This window comes from Ascaphus truei, chromosome 2 (assembly GCF_040206685.1).
Source record: "Ascaphus truei isolate aAscTru1 chromosome 2, aAscTru1.hap1, whole genome shotgun sequence".
NCBI classification, from domain to species: domain Eukaryota; kingdom Metazoa; phylum Chordata; class Amphibia; order Anura; family Ascaphidae; genus Ascaphus; species Ascaphus truei.
The window spans coordinates 3,677,942-3,692,941 of record NC_134484.1 but is presented as its reverse complement, the minus strand read 5'-3'; the positions used below and the strand labels follow the sequence as shown (position 1 = coordinate 3,692,941).

The window sequence follows — 15,000 nt, the reverse complement described above, 5'->3', positions numbered from 1 at the left end:
TCCGGTTTAACATATAAACATACTCCATCTCCCCTTCTATTTGTCCGATCCTTCCGAAAAAGGGAATAACCCTCTAAATTACCTGCCCAGTCATGAGTTTCATCCCACCATGTTTCAGTAATGCCGATGATATCACACTGCTCCCTTGTAGCTATTAATTCCAGCTCCCCCATTTTATCTGTCAGGCTTCTTGCATAAGGCCGAGGCCCTGCCGCCTCGGTCAGCGCGCCCGCAATGCGTGCAGGCGGCGCGCTGAGAGGCAAATGACCGCTACCTGCGGTCTGTAGGGAGCTGGAGCGGGGGGGGGGGGGGGGGCGTGGTCTGAGTGGAGGGCTGCAGCGGGGGTCTCCTGGGCTGCAAGAGGGAGCCCCCACACATGCCCTCAGCTGCTCGCTCTCCGTGCTGTCCCGTCCCCCTCATCGGTCCATCCGCCCCCCCCCCCCCCCTGGTCCACACACACTACACACTACACACCACACACTTCCCCCTCCCCCCCCCACCTTTTGGAGGTGGGGGACGCTCCGACACTCCAGCCCCCTGGCGCGGATAGGCTCACCAGCGCACCACGTGACGCGTCACCGCTCAGGATCACAATCCTCTTGCATCCCCTGGCGGCTGACGCGTCACAGCGCGTAGTGAGCCTCATGGGAAGGAGGCAGCGGGACAGACAGGCCGGAGGCAGGGGGCTGGTGGCCCGGGGACAGACAGGCCGGAGGTAGGGGGCTGGTGGCCCGGGGTACAGACAGGCCGGAGGTAGGGGGCTGGTGGCCCGGGGTACAGACAGGCCGGAGGTAGGGGGCTGGTGGCCCGGGGTACAGACAGGCCGGAGGTAGGGGGCTGGTGGCCCGGGGTACAGACAGGCCGGAGGTAGGGGGCTGGTGGCCCGGGGTACAGACAGGCCGGAGGTAGGGGGCTGGTGGCCCGGGGTACAGACAGGCCGGAGGTAGGGGGCTGGTGGCCCGGGGTACAGACAGGCCGGAGGTAGGGGGCTGGTGGCCCGGGGTACAGACAGGCCGGAGGTAGGGGGCTGGTGGCCCGGGGTACAGACAGGCCGGAGGTAGGGGGCTGGTGGCCCGGGGTACAGACAGGCCGGAGGTAGGGGGCTGGTGGCCGGGGCGCGCGGTGGGTCCTCAGCATTAGCAAGCATGCATTTCAGGTTTTTTTCAGCCTGTACTATTATCTTATCTGCTGCTTCCTTTCTGCTCCCACTTGGTTTAGTCTTTAGACGTTTTCTAGTATTATCTGTATTTACTATGGGTGTCTCACTGCTTGTCAAACTCGCACTTGCCCCCATTCTACCTCCATACCACCTTGTATCCCCATCTATTCCATTTAGTTCATTATCTGTTTCATTCCTCTCCCCCCTCCATCCTAGTTTAAAATCTCCTCCAACCTTTTTAGCATTCTCCCCCCTAGCACAGAAGATCCCTCTTCATTGAGGTGCAATCCGTCCCTAGAATATAGATGGCACCTCTCAGAAAAGGAGTCCCAGTGCCCTAAAAACCCAAACCCCTCCTTCCTGCACCACTTTCTTAGCCATGCATTAACCTCCCTGATCTCTGACTCTCTCTCTGCGGTAGCGCATGGCACTGGTAGTATTTCAGAAAATACTACCTTGGAGGTCCTTGCCTTAAGCTTTTGGCCTAGATCCCTGAAATCATTCTTTGGGACCCTCCATCTTTCTCTAACTTTGTCATTGGTGCCGACGTGCACCAAGACCTCCGGGGCAGTCCCAGCTCCCCCCCCCCCCCCAACAATCTGTCTACCCGATCCGCGATGTGCCGAACCCGAGTAGAAATCCTGCCAAGTCTTTCTCCTCCCTGGTGGGTAAGAGGAAAGGATCTCAGCCGGGTACTTGGCATAATCTTCCCTGGCCCTGGGAAGCAGGTGATATAGCCCAGGACCACCATGTTGGATTTACACTATGGACACCACCCTAAGACCAGAATATGCTGGCGCGGGGTCACTCACAGGCTGGTGCTGCTGCATCTCTGTGTTGGTCACCTTGTCATCGTCCTCATCCTGCAGCTCGGCCTCACTCTCCCGGGCGCCTCTCTGCTGCCACACCATGGCCTCCTTGTGATGTTCTCTCCGGTACATGTTGTTGCGTTCCGTGACGCTCACCCTGCGTACCACCTTCCTGCGCAGAGAGAGGCGGGGGCCGCACGGTCACACACCACTCAGCAGGGACAGCACAGATCCCTCCGTCCCACTTCCCCCGCACGCTCTACTGGACGCCCATTGGGCATCGTTGGCTCAAGACACAAACTGCTTGGACCAGCCATAAAATCATACAGAGGTTGTATTGTGCTTTGGCCGTGAAGGACACAAAATAACCGGGGGGGCATTTCTAGTCTTTAAAGCTTTTCAGACTCACAAGTATTATTTTCATGCGGATTCAATAAAAGATATCCCAATTAATTAAAGGAGGTGAAGGTCTTTCATGTAGATCAGTGTTAACCAGCTCCTGCCCTCCGGGAACCCCAACAGGTACGGCCTTAAGGGTATCCCTGCTCCAGCACAGGTGGTCAGTCAAAATGACAGAGCCGCTGATTGACCCTCCTGTGCTGGAGCAGGGATATCCTTAAGGCCTGACCTGTTGGGGTTCCCGGAGGACAGGAGATGGTTAACACTGATCTAAATGAAAGACCTAGATTGGATATTGGGGAGGGGGTATAGGAGGAGATTGGGGAGGGGGTATAGGAGGAGATTGGGGAGGGGGTATAGGAGGAGATTGGGGAGTGGGTATAGGAGGAGATTGGGGAGTGGGTATAGGAGGAGATTGGGGAGGGGGTATAGGAGGAGATTGGGGAGAGGGTATAGGAGGAGATTGGGGAGTGGGTATAGGAGGAGATTGGGGAGGGGGTATAGGAGGAGATTGGGGAGGGGGTATAGGAGGAGATTGGGGAGGGGGTATAGGAGGAGATTGGGGAGGGGGTATAGGAGGAGATTGGGGAGGGGGTATAGGAGGAGATTGGGGAGGGGGTATAGGAGGAGATTGGGGAGGGGGTATAGGAGGAGATTGGGGAGGGGGTATAGGAGGAGATTGGGGAGAGGGTATACGAGGAGATTGGGGAGTGGGTAGATGAGGAGATTGGGGAGGGGGTATAGGAGGAGATTGGGGAGGGGGAATAGGAGGAGATTGGGGAGTGGGTATAGGAGGAGATTGGGGAGGGGGTATAGGAGGGGATTGGGGAGGGGGTATAGGAGGAGATTGGGGAGTGGGTATAGGAGGAGATTGGGGAGGGGGTATAGGAGGAGATTGGGGAGTGGGTATAGGAGGAGATTGGGGAGGGGGTATAGGAGGAGATTGGGGAGGGGGTATAGGAGGAGATTGGGGAGGGGGTATAGGAGGAGATTGGGGAGGGGGTATAGGAGGAGATTGGGGAGTGGGTATAGGAGGAGATTGGGGAGGGGGTATAGGAGGAGATTGGGGAGGGGGTATAGGAGGAGATTGGGGAGTGGGTATAGGAGGAGATTGGGGAGTGGGTATAGGAGGAGATTGGGGAGTGGGTATAGGAGGAGATTGGGGAGGGGGTATAGGAGGAGATTGGGGAGTGGGTATAGGAGGAGATTGGGGAGTGGGTATAGGAGGAGATTGGGGAGGGGGTATAGGAGGAGATTGGGGAGAGGGTATAGGAGGAGATTGGGGAGTGGGTATAGGAGGAGATTGGGGAGGGGGTATAGGAGGAGATTGGGGAGGGGGTATAGGAGGAGATTGGGGAGGGGGTATAGGAGGAGATTGGGGAGGGGGTATAGGAGGAGATTGGGGAGGGGGTATAGGAGGAGATTGGGGAGGGGGTATAGGAGGAGATTGGGGAGGGGGTATAGGAGGAGATTGGGGAGAGGGTATACGAGGAGATTGGGGAGTGGGTAGATGAGGAGATTGGGGAGGGGGTATAGGAGGAGATTGGGGAGGGGGTATAGGAGGAGATTGGGGAGTGGGTATAGGAGGAGATTGGGGAGGGGGTATAGGAGGGGATTGGGGAGGGGGTATAGGAGGAGATTGGCGAGTGGGTATAGGAGGAGATTGGGGAGTGAGTATAGGAGGAGATTGGGGAGAGGGTATAGGAGGAGATTGGGGAGAGGGTATAGGAGGAGATTGGGGAGGGGGTATATGAGGAGATTGGGGAGAGGGTATAGGAGGAGATTGGGGAGGGGGTATAGGAGGAGATTGGGGAGTGGGTATTTGAGGAGATTGGGGAGTGGGTATAGGAGGAGATTGGGGAGTGGGTATAGGAGGAGATTGGGGAGTGGGAATATGAAGAGATTAGGGAGTGGGTATAGGAGGAGATTGGGGAGGGGGTATAGGAGATTGAGGAGGGGGTATAGGAGGAGATTGGGGAGAGGGTATAGGAGGAGATTGGGGAGAGGGTATAGGAGGAGATTGGGGAGAGGGTATAGGAGGAGATTGGGGAGGGGGTATATGAGGAGATTGGGGAGAGGGTATAGGAGGAGATTGGGGAGGGGGTATAGGAGGAGATTGGGGAGTGGGTATTTGAGGAGATTGGGGAGTGGGTATAGGAGGAGATTGGGGAGTGGGTATAGGAGGAGATTGGGGAGTGGGAAAATGAAGAGATTAGGGAGTGGGTATAGGAGGAGATTGGGGAGGGGGTATAGGAGGAGATTGGGGAGGGGGTATAGGAGGAGATTGGGGAGTGGGTATAGGAGGAGATTGGGGAGTGGGTATATGAGGAGATTGGGGAGAGGGTATAGGAGGAGATTGGGGAGGGGTATAGGAGGAGATTGGGGAGTGGGTATAGGAGGAGATTGGGGAGTGGGTATAGGAGGAGATTGGGGAGTGGGTATAGGAGGAGATTGGGGTGGGGGTATAGGAGGAGATTGGGGAGTGGGTATAGGAGGAGATTGGGGAGTGGGTATAGGAGGAGATTGGGGAGAGGGTATAGGAGGAGATTGGGGAGGGGGTATAGGAGGAGATTGGGGAGTGGGTATAGGAGGAGATTGGGGAGGGGGTATAAAAGGAGATTGGGGAGGGTGTATAGGAGGAGATTGGGGAGAGGGTATAGGAGGAGATTGGGGAGAGGGTATAGGAGGAGATTGGGGAGGGGGTATAGGAGGAGATTGGGGAGGGGGTATAGGAGGAGATTGGGAAGAGGGTATACGAGGAGATTGGGGAGTGGGTAGATGAGGAGATTGGGGAGGGGGTATAGGAGGAGATTGGGGAGGGGGTATAGGAGGAGATTGGGGAGTGGGTATAGGAGGAGATTGGGGAGGGGGTATAGGAGGGGATTGGGGAGGGGGTATAGGAGGAGATTGGGGAGGGGGTATAGGAGGAGATTGGGGAGTGGGTATACGAGGAGATTGGGGAGGGGGTATAGGAGGAGATTGGGGAGGGGTATAGGAGGAGATTGGGGAGTGGGTATAGGAGGAGATTGGGGAGTGGGTATAGGAGGAGATTGGGGAGTGGGTATAGGAGGAGATTGGGGAGAGGGTATAGGAGGAGATTGGGGAGGGGGTATAGGAGGAGATTGGGGAGGGTGTATAGGAGGAGATTGGGGAGAGGGTATAGGAGGAGATTGGGGTGGGGGTATAGGAGGAGATTGGGGAGGGGGTATAGGAGGAGATTGGGGAGGGGGTATAGGAGATCGGGGCGAGGGTATAGGAGGAGATTGGGGAGGGGGTAGATGAGGAGATTGGGGAGGGGGTATAGGAGGATATTGGGGAGGGGGTATAGGAGGAGATTGGGGAGTGGGTATAGGAGGAGATTGGGGAGTGGGTATAGGAGGAGATTGGGGAGTGGGTATAGGAGGAGATTGGGGAGGGGGTATAGGAGGAGATTGGGGAGAGGATATAGGAGGAGATTGGGGAGTGGGTATAGGAGGAGATTGGGGAGTGGGTATAGGAGGAGATTGGGGAGAGGGTATAGGAGGAGATTGGGGAGGGGGTATAGGAGGAGATTGGGGAGTGGGTATAGGAGGAGATTGGGGAGGGGGTATAGGAGGAGATTGGGGAGGGTGTATAGGAGGAGATTGGGGAGTGAGTATAGGAGGAGATTGGTGAAGTGGGTCTAGGAGGAGATTGGGGAGAGGGTATAGGAGATTGGGGAGTGGGTATAGGAGGAGATTGGGGAGGGGGTATAGGAGGAGATTGGGGAGAGGGTATAGGAGGAGATTGGGGAGAGGGTATAGGAGGAGATTGGGGAGAGGGTATAGGAGGAGATTGGGGAGAGGGTATAGGAGGAGATTGGGGAGAGGGTATAGGAGGAGATTGGGGAGAGGGTATATGAGGAGATTGGGGAGGGGGTATAGGAGGAGATTGGGGAGAGGATATAGGAGGAGATTGGGGAGTGGGTATAGGAGGAGATTGGGGAGTGGGTATAGGAGATTGGGGAGGGGGTATAGGAGGAGATTGGGGAGAGGGTATAGGAGGAGATTGGGGAGAGGGTATATGAGGAGATTGGGGAGAGGGTATAGGAGGAGATTGGGGAGGGGGTATAGGAGGAGATTGGGGAGAGGATATAGGAGGAGATTGGGGAGTGGGTATAGGAGGAGATTGGGGAGTGGGTATAGGAGGAGATTGGGGAGAGGGTATAGGAGGAGATTGGGGAGGGGGTATAGGAGGAGATTGGGGAGTGGGTATAGGAGGAGATTGGAGAGGGGGTATAGGAGGAGATTGGGGAGGGTTTATAGGAGGAGATTGGGGAGGGTGTATAGGAGGAGATTGGGGAGAGGGTATAGGAGGAGATTGGGGAGAGGGTATAGGAGGAGATTGGGGAGGGGGTATAGGAGGAGATTGGGGAGTGGGTATAGGAGGAGATTGGGGAGTGAGTATAGGAGGAGATTGGTGAAGTGGGTCTAGGAGGAGATTGGGGAGAGGGTATAGGAGATTGGGGAGTGGGTATAGGAGGAGATTGGGGAGGGGGTATAGGAGGAGATTGGGGAGAGGTTATAGGAGGAGATTGGGGAGAGGGTATAGGAGGAGATTGGGGAGAGGGTATAGGAGGAGATTGGGGAGAGGGGTATAGGAGGAGATTGGGGAGAGGGTATACTGTAGGAGGAGATTGGGGAGGGGGTATACGAGGAGATTGGGGAGTGGGTATAGGAGATTGGGGAGGGGGTATAGGAGGAGATTGGGGAGAGGGTATAGGAGGAGATTGGGGAGAGGGTATAGGAGGAGATTGGGGAGAGGGTATAGGAGGAGATTGGGGAGGGGGTATAGGAGGAGATTGGGGAGTGGGTATAGGAGGAGATTGGGGAGTGGGTATATGAAGAGATTGGGGAGTGGGTATAGGAGGAGATTGGGGAGGGGGTATAGGAGGAGATTGGGGAGTGGGTATAGGAGATTGGGGAGGGGGTATAGGAGGAGATTGGGGAGAGGGTATAGGAGGAATTGGGGAGAGGGTATAGGAGGAGATTGGGGAGAGGGTATAGGAGGAGATTGGGGAGAGGGTATAGGAGGAGATTGGGGAGGGGGTATAGGAGGAGATTGGGGAGAGGATATAGGAGGAGATTGGGGAGTGGGTATAGGAGGAGATTGGGGAGTGGGTATAGGAGGAGATTGGGGAGAGGGTATAGGAGGAGATTGGGGAGGGGGTATAGGAGGAGATTGGGGAGTGGGTATAGGAGGAGATTGGGGAGGGGGTATAGGAGGAGATTGGGGAGGGTGTATAGGAGGAGATTGGGGAGGGTGTATAGGAGGAGATTGGGGAGAGGGTATAGGAGGAGATTGGGGAGAGGGTATAGGAGGAGATTGGGGAGGGGGTATAGGAGGAGATTGGGGAGTGGGTATAGGAGGAGATTGGGGAGTGAGTATAGGAGGAGATTGGTGAAGTGGGTCTAGGAGGAGATTGGGGAGAGGGTATAGGAGATTGGGGAGTGGGTATAGGAGGAGATTGGGGAGGGGGTATAGGAGGAGATTGGGGAGAGGGTATAGGAGGAGATTGGGGAGAGGGTATAGGAGGAGATTGGGGAGAGGGTATAGGAGGAGATTGGGGAGAGGGTATAGGAGGAGATTGGGGAGAGGGTATAGGAGGAGATTGGGGAGGGGGTATACGAGGAGATTGGGGAGTGGGTATAGGAGATTGGGGAGGGGGTATAGGAGGAGATTGGGGAGAGGGTATAGGAGGAGATTGGGGAGAGGGTATAGGAGGAGATTGGGGAGAGGGTATAGGAGGAGATTGGGGAGGGGGTATAGGAGGAGATTGGGGAGAGGGTATAGGAGGAGATTGGGAGAGGGGGTATAGGAGGAGATTGGGGAGTGGGTATTTGAGGAGATTGGGGAGTGGGTATAGGAGGAGATTGGGGAGTGGGTATATGAAAAGATTGGGGAGTGGGTATAGGAGGAGATTGGGGAGGGGGTATAGGAGGAGATTGGGTAGGGGGTATAGGAGGAGATTGGGGAGGGGGTATAGGAGGAGATTGGGGAGGGGGTATAGGAGGAGATTGGGGAGTGGGTATAGGAGGAGATTGGGGAGGGGGTATAGGAGGAGATTGGGTAGGGGGTATAGGAGGAGATTGGGAGTGGGTATAGGAGGAGATTGGGGAGGGGTATAGGAGGAGATTGGGGAGTGGGTATATGAGGAGATTGGGGAGAGGGTATAGGAGGAGATTGGGGAGAGGGTATAGGATGAGATTGGGGAGGGGGTATAGGAGGAGATTGGGGAGAGGGTATAGGAGGAGATTGGGGAGAGGGTATAGGAGGAGATTGGGGAGTGGGTATAGGAGGAGATTGGGGAGTGGGTATAGGAGGAGATTGGGGAGTGGGTATAGGAGGAGATTGGGGAGGGGGTATAGGAGGAGATTGGGGAGTGGGTATAGGAGGAGATTGGGGAGGGGGGTATAGGAGGAGATTGGGGAGGGTGTATAGGAGGAGATTGGGGAGGGTGTATAGGAGGAGATTGGGGAGGGTGTATAGGAGGAGATTGGGGAGAGGGTATAGGAGGAGATTGGGGAGAGGGTATCAGGAGGAGATTGGGGAGGGGGTATAGGAGGAGATTGGGGAGTGGGTATAGGAGGAGATTGGGGAGTGAGTATAGGAGGAGATTGGTGAAGTGGGTCTAGGAGGAGATTGGGGAGCGGGTATAGGAGATTGGGGAGTGGGTATAGGAGGAGATTGGGGAGGGGGTATAGGAGGAGATTGGGGAGAGGGTATAGGAGGAGATTGGGGAGAGGGTATAGGAGGAGATTGGGGAGAGGGTATAGGAGGAGATTGGGGAGAGGGTATAGGAGGAGATTGGGGAGAGGGTATAGGAGGAGATTGGGGAGGGGGTATACGAGGAGATTGGGGAGTGGGTATAGGAGATTGGGGAGGGGGTAATAGGAGGAGATTGGGGAGAGGGTATAGGAGGAGATTGGGGAGAGGGTATAGGAGGAGATTGGGAGAGGGTATAGGAGGAGATTGGGGAGGGGGTATAGGAGGAGATTGGGGAGAGGGTATAGGAGGAGATTGGGGAGGGGGTATAGGAGGAGATTGGGGAGTGGGTATTTGAGGAGATTGGGGAGTGGGTATAGGAGGAGATTGGGGAGTGGGTATATGAAAAGATTGGGGAGTGGGTATAGAGGAGATTGGGGAGGGGGTATAGGAGGAGATTGGGTAGGGGGTATAGGAGGAGATTGGGGAGGGGGTATAGGAGGAGATTGGGGAGGGGGTATAGGAGGAGATTGGGGAGTGGGTATAGGAGGAGATTGGGGAGGGGGTATAGGAGGAGATTGGGTAGGGGGTATAGGAGAGATTGGGGAGTGGGTATAGGAGGAGATTGGGGAGGGGAGGGAATAGGAGGAGATTGGGGAGTGGGTATATGAGGAGATTGGGGAGAGGGTATAGGAGGAGATTGGGGAGAGAGGGTATAGGATGAGATTGGGGAGGGGAGTGTATAGGAGGAGATTGGGGAGAGGGTATAGGAGGAGATTGGGCGAAGAGGGTATAGGAGGAGATTGGGGAGTGGGTATAGGAGGAGATTGGGGAGTGGGTATAGGAGGAGATTGGGGAGTGGGTATAGGAGGAGATTGGGGAGGGGGTATAGGAGGAGATTGGGGAGTGGGTATAGGAGGAGATTGGGAGGGGGTATAGGAGGAGATTGGGGAGGGTGTATAGGAGGAGATTGGGGAGGGTGTATAGGAGGAGATTGGGAGGGTGTATAGGAGGAGATTGGGGAGAGGGTATAGGAGGAGATTGGGGAGAGGGTATAGGAGGAGATTGGGGAGGGGGTATAGGAGGAGATTGGGGAGTGGGTATAGGAGGAGATTGGGGAGTGAGTATAGGAGGAGATTGGTGAAGTGGGTCTAGGAGGAGATTGGGGAGAGGGTATAGGAGATTGGGGAGTGGGTATAGGAGGAGATTGGGGAGGGGGTATAGGAGGAGATTGGGAGAGGGTATAGGAGGAGATTGGGGAGAAGGTATAGGAGGAGATTGGGGAGAGGGTATAGGAGGAGATTGGGGAGGGGGTATAGGAGGAGATTGGGGAGAGGGTATAGGAGGAGATTGGGGAGGGGGTATACGAGGAGATTAGGGAGTGGGTATAGGAGATTGGGGAGGGGTATAGGAGATTGGGGAGAGGGTATAGGAGGAGATTGGAGAGAGGGTATAGGAGGAGATTGGGGAGAGGGTATAGGAGGAGATTGGGGAGGGGTATAGGAGGAGATTGGGGAGAGGGTATAGGAGGAGATTGGGGAGGGGGGTATAGGAGGAGATTGGGGAGTGGGTATTTGAGGAGATTGGGGAGTGGGTATAGGAGGAGATTGGGGAGTGGGTATATGAAGAGATTGGGGAGTGGGTATAGGAGGAGATTGGGGAGGGGGTATAGGAGGAGATTGGGTAGGGGGTATAGGAGGAGATTGGGGAGGGGGTATAGGAGGAGATTGGGGAGGGGGTATAGGAGGAGATTGGGGAGTGGGTATAGGAGGAGATTTGGGGAGGGGGTATAGGAGGAGATTGGGGAGGGGGTATAGGAGGAGATTGGGGAGTGGGTATAGGAGGAGATTGGGGAGGGGTATAGGAGGAGATTGGGGAGTGGGTATATGAGGAGATTGGGGAGAGGTATAGGAGGAGATTGGGGAGAGGTATAGGATGACGATTGGGGAGGGGGTATAGGAGGAGATTGGGGAGAGGGTATAGGAGGAGATTGGGGAGAGGGTATAGGAGGAGATTGGGGAGTGGGTATAGGAGGAGATTGGGGAGTGGGTATAGGAGGAGATTGGGGAGTGGGTATAGGAGGAGATTGGGGAGTGGGTATAGGAGGAGATTGGGGAGTGGGTTATAGGAGGAGATTGGGGAGTGGGTATAGGAGGAGATTGGGGAGTGGGTATAGGAGGAGATTGGGGAGTGGGTATAGGAAGAGATTGGGAGTGGGTATAGGAAGAGATTGGGGAGTGGGTATAGGAAGAGATTTGGGGAGTGGGTATAGGAAGAGATTGGGAAGTGGGAGTATAGGAGGAGATTGGGGAGTGGGTATAGGAGGAGATTGGGGAGGGGGTATAAGAGGAGATTGGGGAGGGGGTATAAGAGGAGATTGGGGAGGGGTATAGGAGGAGATTGGGGAGGGGGTATAGGAGGAGATTGGGGAGGGGGGTATAGGAGGAGATTGGGGAGAGGGGTATAGGAGGAGATTGGGAGGGGGTATAGGAGGAGATTGGGGAGTGGGTATATTAGGAGATTGGGGAGGGGGTATAGGAGGAAATTGGGGAGGGTATAGGAGGAGATTGGGGAGTGGGTATAGGAGGAGATTGGGTAGGGGGTATAGGAGGAGATTGGGGAGTGGGTATAGGAGGAGATTGGGGAGGGGGTATAGGAGGAGATTGGGGAGTGGGTATATGAGGAGATTGGGGAGAGGGTATAGGAGGAGATTGGGGAGAGGGTATAGGATGAGATTGGGGAGGGGGTATAGGAGGAGATTGGGGAGAGGGTATAGGAGGAGATTGGGGAGAGGGTATAGGAGGAGATTGGGGAGTGGGTATAGGAGGAGATTGGGGAGTGGGTATAGGAGGAGATTGGGGAGTGGGTATAGGAGGAGATTGGGGAGGGGGTATAGGAGGAGATTGGGGAGTGGGTATAGGAGGAGATTGGGGAGGGGGTATAGGAGGAGATTGGGGAGGGTGTATAGGAGGAGATTGGGGAGGGTGTATAGGAGGAGATTGGGGAGGGTGTATAGGAGGAGATTGGGGAGAGGGTATAGGAGGAGATTGGGGAGAGGGTATAGGAGGAGATTGGGGAGGGGGTATAGGAGGAGATTGGGGAGTGGGTATAGGAGGAGATTGGGGAGTGAGTATAGGAGGAGATTGGTGAAGTGGGTCTAGGAGGAGATTGGGGAGAGGGTATAGGAGATTGGGGAGTGGGTATAGGAGGAGATTGGGGAGGGGGCTATAGGAGGAGATTGGGGAGAGGGTATAGGAGGAGATTGGGGAGAAGGTATAGGAGGAGATTGGGGAGAGGGTATAGGAGGAGATTGGGGAGGGGGTATAGGAGGAGATTGGGGAGAGGGTATAGGAGGAGATTGGGAGGGGGTATACGAGGAGATTGGGGAGTGGGTATAGGAGATTGGGGAGGGGGTATAGGAGATTGGGGAGAGGGTATAGGAGGAGATTGGGGAGAGGGTATAGGAGGAGATTGGGGAGAGGGTATAGGAGGAGATTGGGGAGGGGGTATAGGAGGAGATTGGGGAGAGGGTATAGGAGGAGATTGGGGAGGGGGTATAGGAGGAGATTGGGGAGTGGGTATTTGAGGAGATTGGGGAGTGGGTATAGGAGGAGATTGGGGAGTGGGTATATGAAGAGATTGGGGAGTGGGTATAGGAGGAGATTGGGGAGGGGGTATAGGAGGAGATTGGGTAGGGGGTATAGGAGGAGATTGGGGAGGGGGTATAGGAGGAGATTGGGGAGGGGGTATAGGAGGAGATTGGGGAGTGGGTATAGGAGGAGATTGGGGAGGGGGTATAGGAGGAGATTGGGGAGGGGGTATAGGAGGAGATTGGGGAGTGGGTATAGGAGGAGATTGGGGAGGGGGTATAGGAGGAGATTGGGGAGTGGGTATATGAGGAGATTGGGGAGAGGGTATAGGAGGAGATTGGGGAGAGGTATAGGATGAGATTGGGGAGGGGGTATAGGAGGAGATTGGGGAGAGGGTATAGGAGGAGATTGGGGAGAGGGTATAGGAGGAGATTGGGGAGTGGGTATAGGAGGAGATTGGGGAGTGGGTATAGGAGGAGATTGGGGAGTGGGTATAGGAGGAGATTGGGGAGTGGGTATAGGAGGAGATTGGGGAGTGGGTATAGGAGGAGATTGGGGAGTGGGTATAGGAGGAGATTGGGGAGTGGGTATAGGAGGAGATTGGGGAGTGGGTATAGGAGGAGATTGGGGAGTGGGTATAGGAAGAGATTGGGGAGTGGGTATAGGAAGAGATTGGGGAGTGGGTATAGGAAGAGATTGGGGAGTGGGTATAGGAGGAGATTGGGGAGTGGGTATAGGAGGAGATTGGGGAGGGGGTATAGGAGGAGATTGGGGAGGGGGTATAAGAGGAGATTGGGGAGGGGGTATAAGAGGAGATTGGGGAGGGGGTATAGGAGGAGATTGGGGAGGGGGTATAGGAGGAGATTGGGGAGGGGGTATAGGAGGAGATTGGGGAGGGGGTATAGGAGGAGATTGGGGAGGGGGTATAGGAGGAGATTGGGGAGTGGGTATAGGAGGAGATTGGGGAGGGGGTATAGGAGGAATTGGGGGAGGGGTATAGGAGGAGATTGGGGAGTGGGTATAGGAGGAGATTTTGGAGTGGGTATAGGAGGAGATTGGGGAGTGGGTATAGGAGGAGATTGGGGAGTGGGTATAGGAGGAGATTGGGGAGGGGGTATAGGAGGAGATTGGGGAGTGGGTATAGGAGGAGATTGGGGAGTGGGTATAGGAGGAGATTGGGGAGAGGGTATAGGAGGAGATTGGGGAGGGGGTATAGGAGTAGATTGGGGAGTGGGTATAGGAGGAGATTGGGGAGGGGGTATAAGAGGAGATTGGGGAGGGTGTATAGGAGGAGATTGGGGAGAGGGTATAGGAGGAGATTGGGGAGAGGGTATAGGAGGAGATTGGGGAGAGGGTATAGGAGGAGATTGGGGAGGGGGTATAGGAGGAGATTGGGGAGGGGGTATAGGAGATCGGGGCGAGGGTATAGGAGGAGATTGGGGAGTTGGTATAGGAGGAGATTGGGGAGTGGGTATAGGAGGAGATTGGGGAGTGGGTATAGGAGGAGATAGGGGAGAGGGTATAGGAGGAGATTGGGGAGGGGGTATAGGAGGAGATTGGGTAGTGGGTATAGGAGGAGATTGGGGAGGGGTATAGGAGGAGATTGGGGAGTGGGTATAGGAGGAGATTGGGGAGTGGGTATAGGAGGAGATTGGGGAGGGGGTATAGGAGGAGATTGGGGAGGGGGTATAGGAGGAGATTGGGGAGAGGATATAGGAGGAGATTGGGGAGTGGGTATAGGAGGAGATTGGGGAGGGGGTATAGGAGGAGATTGGGGAGTGGGTATAGGAGGAGATTGGGGAGGGGGTATAGGAGGAGATTGGGGAGGGTGTATAGGAGGAGATTGGGGAGAGGGTATAGGAGGAGATTGGGGAGAGGGTATAGGAGGAGATTGGGGAGAGGGTATAGGAGGAGATTGGGGAGGGGGTATAGGAGGAGATTGGGGAGGGGGTATAGGAGATCGGGGCGAGGGTATAGGAGGAGATTGGGGAGTTGGTATAGGAGGAGATTGGGGAGTGGGTATAGGAGGAGATTGGGGAGTGGGTATAGGAGGAGATAGGGGAGAGGGTATAGGAGGAGATTGGGGAGGGGGTATAGGAGGAGATTGGGGAGTGGGTACAGGAGGAGATTGGGGAGGGGGTATAGGAGGAGATTGGGGAGAGGATATAGGAGGAGATTGGGGAGTGGGTATAGGAGGAGATTGGGGAGGGGGTATAGGAGGAGATTGGGGAGAGGGTATAGGAGGAGATTGGGGAGGGGGTATAGGAGGAGATTGGGGAGTGGGTATAGGAGGAGATTGGGGAGGGGGTATAGGAGGAGA

The 15,000-nt window shown here is 55.3% G+C and overlaps 1 protein-coding gene across 1 annotated transcript in view; it reads right to left on the bottom strand.

The window, feature by feature from the left end:
* PPP1R16A (protein phosphatase 1 regulatory subunit 16A) overlaps positions 1-15,000 on the bottom strand; it is a 103,780-nt gene that overhangs the window by 5,555 nt on the left and 83,225 nt on the right. The window contains exon 5 of the mRNA XM_075580868.1: positions 1,972-2,140. Coding sequence (XP_075436983.1) covers positions 1,972-2,140 — 169 coding nt within the window. The remainder of the gene's footprint in view (positions 1-1,971; positions 2,141-15,000) is intronic.